Raw genomic sequence first — 15752 nt, 5'->3', positions numbered from 1 at the left:
AGATCTTTCGGAGCATGCGTAGGATGTTAAAACATGATGATGAGACGGCGTTGACTTGTTTGGTCATCGAGAGGGAGGAGTCTAGGATGAATCCCAGGTTGCGAGCATGGTCCGTTGATTTGGGTGCGCTGCCTAGGGCCGGGGGCCACCATGAGTCGTCCCAGGCAGAGGGGGATGATCCTAGGATGAGGACTTCCGTCTTGTCCGAGTTCAGTTTTAGGCGGCTGTTCTTCATCCATTCGGCTACGTCTTTCATCCCTTCGTGTAGGTTGGTTTGGCTGTGGTTAGGTCTTTGGTGAGGGAGAGGATCAGTTGAGTGTCGTCAGCGTAGGAGATGATGTTTAGGTTGTGTTTGCGTGTGATGGATGCGAGGGGGCTCATGTAGACGTTGAAGAGGGTGGGGCTGAGCGAAGATCCTTGTGGTACGCCGCAGATGACTTTGGTGGCCTCTGATCTGAAAGGGGGGAGGCGGACCCTCTGGGTTCTTCCGGCGAGGAACGAGATGATCCAGTTCAATGCCTTATCATGTAATCCGAAGTTCCTGAGGCATTGTACTAGGGTGCGGTGGCATACCGTGTCGAACGTTGCGGAAAGATCCAGGAGGATGAGGGCCACTGTTTCCCCGTTGTCGAGCAGTGTCCGGATGTCGTCTGTGGCTGCGATGAGGGCGGTCTCGGTGCTGTGGTTAGCTCGGAAGCCGGACTGTGAGGGGTCAAGGGAGCCGTTAGACTCGAGGAAGGCGGCGAGCTGGCTGTTGACGGTCTTCTCAATGACTTTGGCGGGGAACGGGAGGAGAGAGATGGGGCGGTAGTTCTTAAGTTCGGTGGGGTCTGCAGAAGGTTTCTTTAGGAGGGCGCTGAGTTCTGCATGCTTCCAGCTTTCCGGGAAGGTAGCGGTGTTGAAGGAGCAGTTGATGATATCCCGGAGTTGGGGTGCGATGACAGAGTCGGCCTTGTTGAAGATGTGGTGGGGGCATGGGTCGGTTGGAGATCCGGAGTGGATGGAGTTCATCATGCGGATGGTGTCTTCGGTGCTGATTGGGGTCCAGGCGCGGAGGGTGGTGGTAGGGGGCTTCAGTTCAAAGGTAGGGGGAGAGGACTGGTCGCCGAAGCGGTTATGTAGGTCTGCGATCTTGCTGTGGAAGAACGAGGCTAGTGAGTCGCATAGATCTTGAGAGGGAGTGATGTTGTTGTTGCCGGCGCTGGGATTGTTGAGCTCATTGACGATGCTGAAGAGTTCTTTGCTGTTGTGGGCGTTGTTGTCTAGTCGGTCTTTAAATTCTGACTTCTTAGTGGTGCGGATCAGCTGGTGGTGTTTGCGGGTGGTGTTCTTGAGGGCGGTCATGTTGTCTGCGGTTGGGTTTTTTCTCCAGGTTTTCTCTAGGGTGCGGCAGTTCTTTTTGGAGTTCTTGAGGTCATCGTTGAACCAGGAGGCTTTTTTGCTTCCTAGCTTGATGGGACGGTTTTTCAGGGGTGCTAGTTCCTCAGCGCAGTGGGTGATCCATTGTGCGAGATTAATGGCTGCTTGACTTGGGTCCGTAGATCTGGCAGGAGGGTTTTGGTTCAGTGATGTGGTGAGCTGGTCGAGGGTAATTTTGTTCCAGCTTCTGCGGGGGCCCTGTTGCGGGTGGTGGTGGGTCGTTGTCTTTCTGTAGCTGAAGTGGACGCAGCTATGGTCCGCCAGTGGAGTCCTGTGGTGTGATTAAAGGAGATGTGTTTGCTGGAGGAGAAGATTGGGTCGAGCGTGTGTCCGGCGTAGTGGGTGGGGGTGTTCACCAGTTGTTTGAGTCCGAGATTGGCGAGGTTGTCCAGTAGGGTGGTGGTGTTGTTGTCGTTATTCTCCAGGTGAAAGTTGAGGTCTCCTAGGAGAATGTAGTCCTCGGAAGGGAGGACGTGTGGGCTGACAAGGTCAGCGATGTCTTCGCAGAATTGTGTACGGGGTCCTGGGGGTCTGTAAATGAGGGTGCCTCTGAGTGTTGTCTTGGGGTCTGTGTGTATCTGCAAGTGGTGGCTGTGAGGGTGTCATCGGAGCTGGTCGAGATGCGGATGGTGTTCTTGTGGACGATCGCGATGCCTCCTCCTGTTTTGTTGATGCGGTCCCTTCGGATGATCTTGTATCCGTCCGGGATGGCTATGGCGATGTCGGGTGCTGATGAGGCGTTCATCCAGGTTTCCGTGAGAAAGGCGACGTCCGGAGTTGTGGTGTCGCGTAGGTTCCATAGTTCAATGGTGTGTCTGTGGACCGAGCGGGTGTTGAGCAGGATGCATATCCTGCTCCCTCAAGAAAATGAAAACTTTTCATTCCCCAGGATGAACTCAAGACAATAGTTAAATCCCTAGTCCTCTCTAAACTGGACTACAGGAACTCCATCCTTACAGGGTCGCCAAAAGCTCACCTAGCCCCTCTAAGGTCAGTCCTAAACATGGCAGATAGACTCATAACTGGGGTAAAAAGATTTGAGCACATCACACCAACCCTCAACTCTCTCAACTGGCTACCCATGGAAGACACATGTATTTACAATTTGGCCTGCATCACTCACAAAACCCTCCACTCACATTCCCCCAACTACCTAAACAGCAAATTGGTAAAAGCAGGAAAATCCAGAACTCTGAGATGCTCCAACTCACTTCTGCTCATTCCTCCAAAATTGAAAAGGAAAACCACTCAGTGCCGATCCTTTTCGGGGAACGTACCCAGGATGTGGAAATCACTCCCTATAGAACTTAGATGCAACCCCTCCTTCTCCTACTTCAAAAGGCACCTGAAACTCCGTCTCCTAAACAAATACTTTGCCGACCAAGTTGTTATTATCTTTTTATGTTGTCTATGTTTATTATGGAGTGTGGAGCACTGTGCCTAATTTACTTTGCTACACAAGTCAACTAACATAGACCTCAATAACCTAGTTGACTCCCCTCTCGACCACCAAGGATAGGTGGTTATTTAACTGTTTCAACCACTTGCGTTTTCTCCCTCCCCTGCACTGAACGCCAAATCATTATGTTTTGTTTATATATTTATGCTTCGTATGGCTTGCTATATAATGCAATTTACTTACCTTTGCGTATGTAAAGCGCTCTCATACCCACGGATCTAGCTAGCGCTATATAAAACTTTAAATAAAATAAAATACATAGAGGGCATAGACAGGCACTGCACTGGCTGTGGCCATTAAATCTATACTTCAAAGAAACTGGTCCATAAACGCACGCTTAACATGTAGACACCCGTGTGACTGTCAGAAAGTTTGCACGTCATGTTAACGAGCTCAGATGGGGAGGGGGTGTCCTCGTTGATGGAGAAGCATACATTCGTGAACCTATGTTTGTTAAAACAATGTACAGGGGAGCCGAGTCAAACACTTGTAGGTGTTGGATTAGAAAATATATAGTTGAAACCCATACATGATGACATTACTCACACACACACACGTGGATCTATGCCATGAAATAACACACGGATGCACACCGTCGGTTGATCCACAAAGTGCCAGGGGGAGGAAGACTGTAAACGGACACACAGTCCTGCAGGAAGTTAAATGTCCACCTTCCCATTCTGTAATTCCTGACCCACAGTATTATGCACCCCCGTGCATCACTCACCACTTGACAGCAGGTCAGCTCCACGACCATCCGAACTCTGAGAATCACTGGCCCGGAAGTGGAAGTACACTCTCCATGGGCGCCGCCATCTTACTGCAGCACAAGTGAGGTCATCTCAACTCGCACTGGTAAACTCATAAACATCACAGCCTTTCTGGCATAAATACGCGTCTCTACAACTATGTTGTTCCTGAATAAGTGGGCAGATAAAACAAAATATGGTTCCTGTCATTTGATAGGTCTTGACACTACCGCTCACTCAGGTTTGTTTTCGAATGAAAAGATTTCCTATTCGCTACAAGAGCTTCAACTAGACTAAATTGAAATGTGAAGTTACGGAAGTTGTAGTCAAATAAATGCAGGCGTAGTGTTTCCCCTAATGAGCCTGTGAGTGAAAATGTATATGCTTTAAATATCTCAAAAATTATGCCTTTCAATTTTCTGGCAGCCCTAAATATCTTTTGTCTGTCCTTAATGAAAACATCGTAAATATTTAGGTATAAGGAGAAGCTTGGTTTAATTTTGAGCTACATCTTCCCATGTCACACTGGACGCCGAATAGCAGATAACACAGAGCTAAGGCAAATGTCATTGGAATGTAGGCGAGTTTCAAGAACAGAATAAGTTCCGCAAAATAATTTCCTGTGGTGACTTACAAACGGAGATCAATATAGAGTACAAAAGGAGGCAGTGTACCAACTGAGTATGTGTGTAGAACTGTGTAAGATGTCTTGACTAAAATCAGCGGCCACTCCTAGGGTTTGCATGAGCAAGTGACAGCGTCCTTCTGCCTGACCATACTATGACCGCCAATTACGACGCTGTACTTTTTGCGCCTGCGCTGGCTGCTCCTTTAAATTTGGAAGTTTACAGTCTGTTGTGCCAGGCACAGAGGAAGGACTAAGCTTGCCTTAGTGCTTTCGCCTACGTCCTTGTTTTGCAGGCTCGTAAGTCCGCACGGTGGCGCTGCGGAGTGAAGCTACTGGGGCCGCGGGGTATTGTGGGCTCCGCTTGCGCTGCTCAGGCTCGCGCTGGCTGAAGGATGGGGGCGCGAGGGCAGCAGCTGGGTTCGGGCTCGCGCGCCACCGCTTCGCTGCCTCTGTGACGTGTGCGGAGCGTGTCGTGCAACGAAGCTTACGGGCCTGGCGCCTGTCGGACTTCCCGGTGGCGCGCGGGACTGGGAGCGTGAACGGCAACAAGACACCCGCCGCGGGCGGGGGGCGGAGGAGGGGCCGCGGGGCCGCCTGGCCGGGCTCCCGGGACTCCCGAGGGCCGGGACCCCTCGCCGCCATCTTGTGATATTATTATCAGAGTCGAGAGGAGGGGCTGGGCCTGGAGCAGCAGAGCACGGTGAGCTGGGGAGAGGTCGAAGGGGAGGGGTGCGTGTTATTCGGAGTTCTCCCACCATGCCTTTCCCTGCAGTCCAGCAGACAGCCTGAAAGCCCAAATGTCACCTGACAGCCACCCTGTTACTCGACAGCACCTTGTGATACACCTGCCACCTTTCTGTGTGCGTCATCTGACTAGCACCCTGCTACATGGTCGGCTGGTCCATTGGCAGCTCATGTTTTCCCTTTTCTTACTTCACGGTCGTTTAGTATACGACCTCATACTGGTGTCACTGTGCATGTGGGCCACCTGCTCCCTCGCCTCCCTGCATGACAAGCTCCCTGTGCCAGTGTCGCTCTGCTTTTGACATGCAAGCTAGCTTCATCATATCAGCCCCCTGCCAACCACATGCCTCTTGAAAGCTCTCTGTGCCTATGTTTATTTGGGCAGCCGTTTCTACTTTAATTATAAAAACTCGTGTATCGGTCAATAACAACAGTGCTGTCCCCATTGCGGTAATCAAAATATGACCTACCAGCCGTACATCTATCTACCAGTTCCCCTAGTGTTTGAAGTTGGAACATAGAAGTGCAGATAACCACTGCCAGAGTACCAGCTGTCTTTTGTGATGCGGCGGTACTCGCCACTTAAAAGTTGCACCACTGTTTAGAAGTGCAGGTACTCTCCCTCTCAAAATGAAGGGCAGTTCCCCTATGCCTGAGAAAAAATACCTAATTTTTAAAGCCCTGCCCTTGGAACTACGTGTATGTTTTCGCACACTTCCCCCTGCAGTTCCATTTGAGCTAAAGGTCCGATATCACTTCCTTGGATTCATAAAGCATCTAACATGCCCTTCTCTCGTGGAACGACCTCTATCACTGGCAGGCATCGGCTACCCTATCCCAACAGCACCTACTGCTTGTGTGCTTATCGGCACTTTTGGCTCCCTGTCTCTGTTTCTCATGTTCCTCCATGCGCCCCCGCCCCCTTATGTTGTCACCACGTGTACCGGACACTCCCCCTTCCACCTCTTCATTTACCGTAAGCTCTCCTGCCCATTATTTTCCTGCATGTCGACCCCTGTCCCCGAAGTGTATCCCCGGCTGCTCCTCTGCCACCTGACCTCCACCCATACCTACAAATGTGCACGCCGCTTCACTTTCTTCCTCTGGATCACCCACTTGTATGCCCGTTGTCTCTTATGCAGTTTGATCACCACTGTTTGACTTGGTGATCCCTTATTTACATTTTGGCCTCCAAGCATCCCTTTACGGTATTTCGATTGTTTATCCACCCTTCTTACATGCAGCCCCGCACCTTGTAGTAGCCCCCCCACCATCGCCACACTTGCCTCCTGCTAAGCAGTCAGCACCTCTAACTTGTCGGCAGGGTTGTCCCTGGAGCGGGGGCACAGCGATGTACCACAGGGTCGTGATGCTGTTTACGATGATGCTGTTCCACCCATTTACGCTCTTCACTCTACTCCTCCCCCCCCCTTCCCCCCCTTTACTCTGGTGATCCGTGCGAAGTCTTATTTTGTGGAGTTCTGGAACTGTGTTCCTATAGGCATGGGTGTTTTTTTACTTCGTTACCGCTAGAAATGAACGTTTTTGAGTTTAGTGCGACACGGTGGGCTCTACAAACACTTGTTCGAATTGTCACCCTTGGGTGCATGCTACTTATCACCTCTATATCTGGCATTCTGCCGAAAAGCCACGACGGTCACCTGTCCCTCTATCATTTCAAGCCCGTGTGCCTGTCAGCTCGCGGTCTCTGGGGGCTGCCAGAGGGTCGGTGCTGACGCTGACTCCGAGTCGTGTCTTCACCAGGCTCCGATGCTCTGGATTGGGCCTCTGTCCCGCCCCTTGGCAGTGTCAACACTGCACAGATACCGAGCCGAGTCTCCAGGGGGAGGAGGGGAAACGGAGAAGGTAAACAAGCGCTCCAGCTGCCCTCGTCCCTCCCTCCCGGTCAGGCGCTATCCTCTAAGCGTTGTGTAAATACACCGATGGCCTTCTGTCCGACCCACGAGGGTCAGTTCTTCGACGTCCCAAGGCTCATCCCGCCGTTTGGTGCTTGTTGTCGCCTAAGCAAGGACATCTCATCCATTGGGGCTGCCGCCGCTGTATTCCCATGCGGGCTGCGCTTGTTTTTATTGGTGCGCACACCCCTTCTACTTGTAGTGAATGCAGGGCATTACGTAGTGCCAGCCGTCAGTGGCAGGCGCTCGCAGCCCTTTAAACCGGTGGCTGAGGTCTAAACGCTGGAATCTAGTTTGTCACCAGCCTCACCTCCTGTGTTCTTTACCGTTCACCCCCAGTGAACGGGACTCCGCTCTTAATCGAGCCAATTTTTTTCAGTGCACCAACTTCTTTGCCTCCTGCAAATAATTTACCAGCCTATTCCATATTCTTGAGCCTTGCTTTACACACCAATCCGTCCTTTATTCTACTCTACGCACAGTTCTATCAGTCCATGTCCTTAGAAACTCGTGTCAAGAGCCTCTCAGCTCCTCCACACACAACGTGTCTACTCGTTGTTACAGCTGATTGCTGGTTGAACACTATACCCTCTCGCTCCTGCTGTAAGTCTCGAACATTAAAGGGGCAGTGGTGCAAAGTTCATTATTCTGAAAAATGTATCTTAAAATACCAGCATTGGCAAACAAAACTTTCAATCTTGTGAACAGCATAAAACCATATTTTTTGCATGTTTAAATATGTCCCGTAGGTCTTCATAACAGGGCGTGGGGTTCTTTAAGGCTTGCTCGTATGTCCAGATAGTTATGTACATTACATATTTATTCCGCTTCAAAATGCCTTGGGGATTGATGCCTTTGAATATCAAGTTGGTGGAAGGCATTTGCACGACTGTGTAATAGTTTTGTATATCATAAATGAGATATTTCACTTTTTGTGTACATTTGTATCTCATAAATAAAATATTTCAGTATTTGTCTACATATTACTTTCAGGTAAGCTCTGAATTGCCATTTGTCCGTAAAGTAATATTTTTAATCTTCATTATTTTAAATGTAAATACAGAAGTGCTGGTACTCACTGTTCAGAGTACCTATTCACTCCTGAGAAGTGCAGTTCCTTTAACTAAATGTACTGCAGCAGTGCTGAGAGGCGAAGGTACTCCGTACCTGCCCATTTAAAGTACTGCTTCACCTTATAACTGGCAGATAGCCAGTCTGTCATTTGCTTTTGGTGGGACGCTGGTTGTTGGTATGGCAGGTGATGCAGAGTTAATTGGCTGCAAAGTTGAACTATGCTGTCACAGGGCATGTGTACTCTCCGAGACCCACATTGAGGCTGTTACAGTAGTCCTGAGCATGCTGGATTATTGTATTATGTAGAGTGCAGTAAATTGCCATGGTTTGTACAATCTTACAGTGCGTATGGAATCCAAGCCTACTATACAGTTGTAGGGTATTTGCGGAGCAGAAGGACCGCGATCTCTTAATATTCTATGTGGTTTGGATTCACATTGGTTAGGTGTAAGTCATGTTGTAATGTGGACGATAAGGTAGGAGTAGATTACACTAAATTAAATTATGGATTGTATTAAACATTTGATTAACAATTTAATGGGTAGCAAATATCAGGGGTTCTGCAGATGGCAGCAAGCAGAATTCATGATAGTTTGTTTGGAGCATTGTGGGCACTTAGCCAAGCAGGTTTCTTGTGGCTGGAGTGTGCATATGATGCCGCCAATTGTTTCGCAGTAGGTGTTCTGACAACTAAGAGCTTGTGAGTAAAGAGTTGCCCTTTGGTACTGAAGCATAAGCAGAGTTATTGTAAAGTGTACAGTCACAGATCTCAAAGGAAGTCCTTTGGTTATGCTCCAGAAATTGATGCAAGTTGTTGTGTGTTAAATTGGTTGCTCTCCTTGTGGTGCTGGTACTTCAAGGGAAAGGAAACGCAGAAGGCCGGATCAACCTGGAGGAGTGACATGTCTTTCATGGTGTTCTGTAATAATGGAAGTGCGGTTGCTCAACTCTGTATGGGGTGTACCTTTGTTGGAAACAATGTCTGTATTGCTGCAAATCTGGATGGTCGTGTATTGCTGCAAATCTGGATGGTCGTGTATTGAAAAGACATGGGCCACACTAATCACCAGGGCATATAATATATAACAAGGAACAGTGGTTCCTGTGGACTATGTATGCAATATCTGGTTAATGATTAGCTCAATATCTCTGGTAGAGGAGATGTCGAACATACAAGAACCATATACAACTGGATATCTGTCAATATTTGCATTTTGTAGACAAATAGGTAATCAATTCAATCAACAGGAGTGCAGGGACTCCCAAGTGAACATAAAACCTAAAACTTAAGTTTGTGACACATAAGTAGGTTTACAAAATACAGCAAGCATTTTTAATGTAATAGGTCTCGCATTTGAGAGAGTTTGAGCTATTTATTTATGCGTTTGAAAACCTCGAAGATGTGCGTAAACAAGCACTTTGCCAGCCTTGCTTCTCATAAGCAAGGACTATAAGTTGTCTCTTTTACTGCCAGCCTTGCTTCTCGTACGCAAGGATTATACGTACGAAGTGTGAGGTTATGCACCGCTTGCAGGTTTTTAAAACAAATTAATAAAAGGCATTGTCATTTACAATGCCAATAGCCCAAACTGTAATGTGAGACCTATTGAATTGCAAATGCTTGTTTTAAGTGCTTTATTCTTAGTGATCTGCCCCAATTATAAGTGCACTCGTTCTTGGGGACTAGTACCTGTTTTTTCAACATCAGGTATTGACCTACAGCACGAAAGATAGAAAGTTTGTAAAATGGGTGAAGAAGGAGAGTGAAACACAGAGTCACAAAGAAAACAGATACAATCTAACTTGGATGAATGAGTAAAAGATTCAGCAGGTTGGAATAGAGACTAGGCAGCATTGAAACTAATCTTGTGGATGTCCGGAGTTGAATGTGAAATTCACCCCAGCTTGCACTACTGAGTGAATAGTATGGAAGAATCATGCATAAACATTTCTGTGTGGTAATACTTAAGGCAACAGCCATTACATGTATAAAGACCCAACTTCCTCATGCCACGGGTGACTGATATACAAAATGCATATACCTAAGACATGCGACAAGACGCAGCACCGTGTCATCTCAACCGGACACTTGTACAAACAGAAATACTGTAAATAGATAAACGGAGAATAAATGTCCATAAAGACTACCCAGAGTCTAAAGAAATAACCAAAAGTGTTAGAAAAATATATATGTGACTCACCGACGTAAGTCGTGTTTATGAGCACCAAATCAAAACAAGGCAAACTTTATTCCAACTAAGTAAACCGAGCACACTGCGAGGCCAACCTGTGTAGTCGAGCAGTGTCCTGTCAGGATCAACAACACAATAAAGGAATAGTGCTGAGAAGTAGTGAATAAAACGCGATGAGCGCTAAGGCGACAAGCCTTACCTAAAGCTGGGGAGGAACAGTGAATTCAACAACTAGTGTAAACGCGAAGTTCAAGCGGCTGTTCCAAAAATGGCAACGGCGTAACCGAGGTTTGCTTACACACGCATGCCTATTAACACAGATTAAATGCCGGCGTGCAGTCTCAAGTTCCCAGTTAAAGGAACCGTGTATGACCTGAACTATAAAAAAAATAAGAATGAAGTGCAGATACACCCGTAGTACTACACAAAGTGATAAAGATGGTAGAAATGTGGAAGATGATAATGGAGATCGTGATGAACAAATGCGGCCCAGATATCAAGTGAGTAAGCAAACAAAGAGTAGTGAAAAGACGTAAGTAGAGAAGGAGAATGAAAGATGAAAACAGAAGGAAACTGACAGAACAAATTAACAAGATCAGGAATACCCTCGGAAACAAGCTGTCTCTGTGGGAGTTGGTGACCCACTGAGAAGGAGCGAGAGAGCCACATCCGTGCGTTATGCCTCACACACTGATACAATGCTAGAAACGCAGAGAGTAAAAGAGACTCTGTACATCTCCTGTCTGGGCAGGCACGGCTAACAGGAGACAGGGAGGGAACAAACATGCCTCCCTTGCAATCAAAAGCAACCATTTTTGACGCACATCAATGAAAAGCATGGGTGAAGCTTCTACCCCGCTTCCGAAGCAAAACCGACGACAATAGATCTTGCAAGCGGGCAGCTCATGCGCTGCATCGCTAAGTGAGACCTAAAAACGACCACATTTTTTCTTTGATAAAGCACAGCAATGCAGAACAATGGTAGAGGCTGAGAAATGGATTGTTTTGGGGTTGTCTATAACGTTTCGATCCCACTTTCAGTAGTGGGTCTCTTCAGGACCTAGTATACGAGGACACCTAGGATGGAGCGGGAGATTTTGGACAGAGGACGGTAGGCAAGATAATGAGTGGAGGGGGAAGGAGCGAATGGGGGAAGGTGAGAAAGAATTCAAGATTACAACAGAACGAGATATGTAGGATAGAGTATGGATGAGAGACTATATAGGTCTTGTCAACTGAGCTGCAGAACTGCTGTTAGCTGAGAATGGCGTGTTCATAAAAGGAACAAGAGCGTCCTTTAGCCTAGCAGTAATGTCAGGGTTGAGCCAGTGAGGGAAAAAGGAGATTGTGGTAGTCCCGCCCCCCACCCCACCCCACATAATGTGCTCTTGTAGCAGAAGGGAGAGAGAAATAGATGGAGTGGTTGAAGGGGAGTTACTTGGAGAACCACATTAGAGAGGGTGAGAATTAAGCACATAAGGATGGGAGAGAGCGCAGAAGCATATTCATTCTTACACCTTTCCATGTTAATGTGGATTGTTTACATGGTCCTCATACAACAAGGGTAGGCTATGGTGTATTTAAACAGGATCTCCACACCTCAAGTTGGTGACTGCTGAATTTATTGTTCTGTGTTTTAAATGTCCGACTGGTGGGGTTGTCTGGGATTGTGGGAGGAGAGTCTAATAGGACAAGTACATTGTCAGGCACACCACTTGTGTGATTAAAAAACTAATTGAGTCATGTCAATGGACTCTGTACATACAACATGTAGCTTTGGTTTCCTCTACTCTGTGTAGTAGTCCCTAATCTGCTCCTAAGCAAACCATAGCATACAGATCTGGTCTCCCTGAACTTCTAAGCAGCAAATAACACATAGCCATTAGGAAGAAGCTGGGGTGCCCATTATCTCAGGGGCGTTGCTTGGCTTCTGCACCCGAAAAGCCCATAGAGTGCAGATTTGCCTAACCTGTTTCCAAATGTAGTCCTTCCTCCCACCTAAACCGTGAGAGAACCATAGCAGTAACATCCATCACTGTCTCCCTAGTGCCTCCTGTATCAACCCTTTGCTTACACCTCAGGCTCTATGTTCTCAGAACAGCCTCCCTGATGTAGCCTTTAAACAACGTGATTGACATGACTTCCAAGGGATGACAGATCAGGGCTGCTGTTCTCACACCAGGCAACCTCGTTTTAATGAGCCATATGACCAGTAATTGAGATACATACAATCAGACGAATTTCCTGAAATTTGACTCTGTATACCCACCCCTATTACTGCTCCTTTAGAGGGTAATACATAACATGAATTAGACAATGGTTATTCACTAACTAACATTATCTCTGTGCACTAATGCACATATTCAGTAATAGGGGGGCTGAAAAGTGAAATGAGAAAGCAAAGACACAAAATTGATAGACGGAATGCAGAACAAATGAAAACATTCACTCCCAGTCAAGAGATCTGGGTTAAATCCATCATTCTTTTGCTCACCATGCTACCCCAGTTTAGATCTGGCCATATGAAATCAGTCTTGACCCTATGCCTCATGGCAACAGTCCAGCCCGAACTGCCTAGCCAGGTCCTCCCTGGACCGGAAACAAGCATCCTAGGACCGGTTTCGGGGTTTCACCCCTCATCAGCCAGGATAGCTTGATTCTAGTGGCTCCATGTTCTCTGAACAGCCTCCCTGATGTAGCCTTTAAACAACATTATTGACATGACTTCCATGGGGTGACAGATCAGGGCTGCTGTTCTCACGACAGGCAACCTCATTTTAATGAGCCATATGACCCATAATTGAGATACGTACAATCGGACTAATTTCCTAAAATTTGACTCTGTATACCCCTAATACTGCTCCTTTAGAGGATAATACATAACATGAATTGGACAATGGTTTTTCACTAACTAACATTATCTCTCTGCACTAATGCACATGTAGATATTCAGTAGTAGGGGGGGCTGAAGAGTGATATGAGGCATAGAGCACAATGAAATCTGGGAGAAACATTTCCAAGTCACTTGGAAACATAAGTGACTCGGCAGCATAGATTGGGAGGTAAAGGCTAATATTTTTAATATTGAACTGTGAGAATCGGACTGCAGTGGTTCTAGAGGAGATACATGATTCTCCACACCATCTCAAACTGACTTGCATTCTGAGGCAAAGAATTAAGGGGTTCTAGAGGTAAACACATTTGCCAGGGAACAAATTAGGTTTGAACAACTTTGTAAAGTAGACGGATTCAGTTTAGAACCATAAGCTCGTGTGCTTATATCCAGTGGTGCAGGGCCAACAGGCAGATGACAATTTGAGTGTGGAAATGAGACTGATGGAAACTTGAAGAAAATGCGTATCTAACAAAGATGATCAAGAGAAGCTGAATGAGGCAATGCTTATGGAAAAGTGTTCTAGAGGGAGAAAGGTAGATTGTGCAATACCAGATGTAGGGTAATGTCCACAAGAAGAGGAAGGGTCAAGATTAAACTTGGCATAAGGAAAGTGAGGAGAGGTTTGAGGGAAACCAATTGAGAGTTAAGCAGATAATGCAAGACCATTACTTTGGGTTGAATTGTTTAGTGTACTGAATATGGCAGAAAGGGTAATGGAGGAGAATAATAGACTAAAAGGGACAGTGTTGTCATAAGAGACTTGAGATAACTCTGTAGAGTGCATGGAAGCAGGATTAGATATGGTGAATACACTTTTCAAGGAGAGGTATTAAGTAAGCCTAAGACCAACCTTTCTGCTGGAAGGACATTTGAGAGTCCGGGGAATAAATGGCAAGACTGATCTTCTCATTTGTTTTTTACACTAGTTTGTATATTTGTCAAGTCTAAAACAAATCTTGCCATATTCACTCAATACATTTATTACTACTGTGCAGAATTCTAACTGAATTTTATCAAAATATTACAACTCAGCATACCAACTTAAATGGAAGTAAAAACTCACTGGAACCATGCCCACTAAGTGCATTAAAATTATTGTATGTCACTGCAGCTTGTGCTCTTGTTCTGATTAAATCCCTTTTGTTTTCAACTTGTACACATGAAAATAAACAGCATATAACCAGATATAAGTTTCAGACTAGAGAAGTGAGCTTTTTTTTCCTCTCCTTTGAGCGACAGGTTAGACTTCTTGACACTTACTGAGTCATGGCCACTCCTCACCTTCCCATCAGTATATGTAGAGAAGTGGTAATAATACAGTAGCAAGAACTATGGTGGATTTACAGTAGTGGGAATGGAGAGATAAAACAATTTAGATATACAGTTCAGGACACTGGAAAAGAGACAAAGATTTATCTCTCCATGGATTGAAGAATTTAGCTGTTTTAGTTTTACGTATCTTAATTAGCAGATTTGTAAACGTATGTAATCTGTATCAACATGGTTTATCAAACTTGCTTCTTGTCCGTTGACCTGTGTTAATTTGTGTTTTTCTTCTTTTGGTCTCTCTGTTAGAGTTTATCCACTTTTCCATCCCTTTGATTGGCTGACTTATACTCTTCAAATGCTCAATTTTAGGGAAGTACAGTTTTTTTTCTTTCTTCTTTTTGGTTAAAAAACTCCAAGTGTTCATGGGTTTACCAGTTCTTTCCCCCTTAGGCTTCCCTTCACACGCTCCCTGTTGCTGTGTCCCTCGTGCTGCTTACACTCTTCTCCCCGTAAACCTTTGTTACCCCCACTATCTGTTGCTTTGATTTGTGTGCTTTTCCCCTCATACCCATTTTGCTCTCTTCCTCGTGTGCTGCTTTTCCTGCCTCCCCACAACTGACCTTTTTAATTTTATTCTGGCCAATGCCGCCGCCTCCTTTTTTGATGCTAGCCCCATTGCCCTAAAACTACGCATTCACGAGACTCCAATCTCATTTTTTAAATGTAATTCTCAATCTTGCATTGGTAAAAAGAAAAAGATGACATTTAGTGTTTATTTAAAAAAAAAAATGTTTTTAGGTGTGCGCACCTGGGGTGACACATGCATCTATCTGTATGTGTGATGAGGCAAGTGTGCGCCCAGTAGCAGTCCTGTTATTGCACCCTTTTTTTGGCCTATGCTGTACAATATTGCCAAAAGGCTTTTGTAAAACCAGTACATATCAAAGGTGAGACATATAGGCTTTGTCAGGATTAGGTGAGCCTAAGACTCTTGCAACTGCCCAGCTTTTTAGAGCCACCACATCTTTTTTGGTTAGTTTCTTTTGACCCACCAAAACTTTGTATACAGTCTTCATTTTCAATACTGATGTGCTTAAATTAAACGCCCTTGTCTGATATGTAACTGTTTATTGATATATGCCAGATGGTGCGTTACTTTGGCTCTAGGACATCGCTGGTTGCAATCCAAAGCAAGTTGGCTGTGGTGAGAAGTCTTCTCATATTGGCATTTGTCCTGTAGTGTGTGTAAAATCAATCACGTTTGTTCTCAGAAGCCATGCAGCGCCGGCTTGCTCATTAAATCGCTACTTCTATTTAGGTCTGGCAATAGTTAACTTGATATGTTTTGCTAGTATTCACGCAATACTAAAACTGTAGAGAGTTTCCTTGATGCTGCCCATTTTCAG

At 46.0% G+C, this 15752-nt stretch overlaps 2 protein-coding genes across 4 annotated transcripts in view; one reads left to right on the top strand and one right to left on the bottom strand.

Moving 5' to 3' along the window:
• Window positions 1-6715, bottom strand: part of DAP3 (death associated protein 3) — a 112293-nt gene extending 105578 nt beyond the window's left edge. Inside the window, exon 1 of one of the 2 annotated variants that reach the window (XM_086947411.1) lies at window positions 6621-6715. In XM_086947411.1, coding sequence (XP_086803537.1) covers window positions 6621-6675 — 55 coding nt within the window. In that variant the 5' untranslated portion in view covers window positions 6676-6715. Of the gene's footprint in view, window positions 1-3605; window positions 3796-6620 lie in introns of those variants that run through there. The other variant, XM_086947412.1, reaches the window with a different exon arrangement.
• The window catches only part of ASH1L (ASH1 like histone lysine methyltransferase), an 820515-nt gene continuing 809398 nt past the window's right edge, over window positions 4636-15752 (top strand). For both annotated transcript variants that reach the window (XM_086947410.1, XM_086947409.1), the window contains exon 1: window positions 4636-4955. The gene's annotated coding sequence lies outside the window, so the exon portion shown is untranslated. The remainder of the gene's footprint in view (window positions 4956-15752) is intronic.

This window comes from Lissotriton vulgaris, chromosome 12, assembly GCF_964263255.1.
Source record: "Lissotriton vulgaris chromosome 12, aLisVul1.2, whole genome shotgun sequence".
In the NCBI taxonomy this organism is placed as follows: domain Eukaryota; kingdom Metazoa; phylum Chordata; class Amphibia; order Caudata; family Salamandridae; genus Lissotriton; species Lissotriton vulgaris.
The sequence above is the reverse complement of the archived record's forward strand: the minus strand, read 5'-3'. Positions and strand labels throughout refer to the sequence as shown.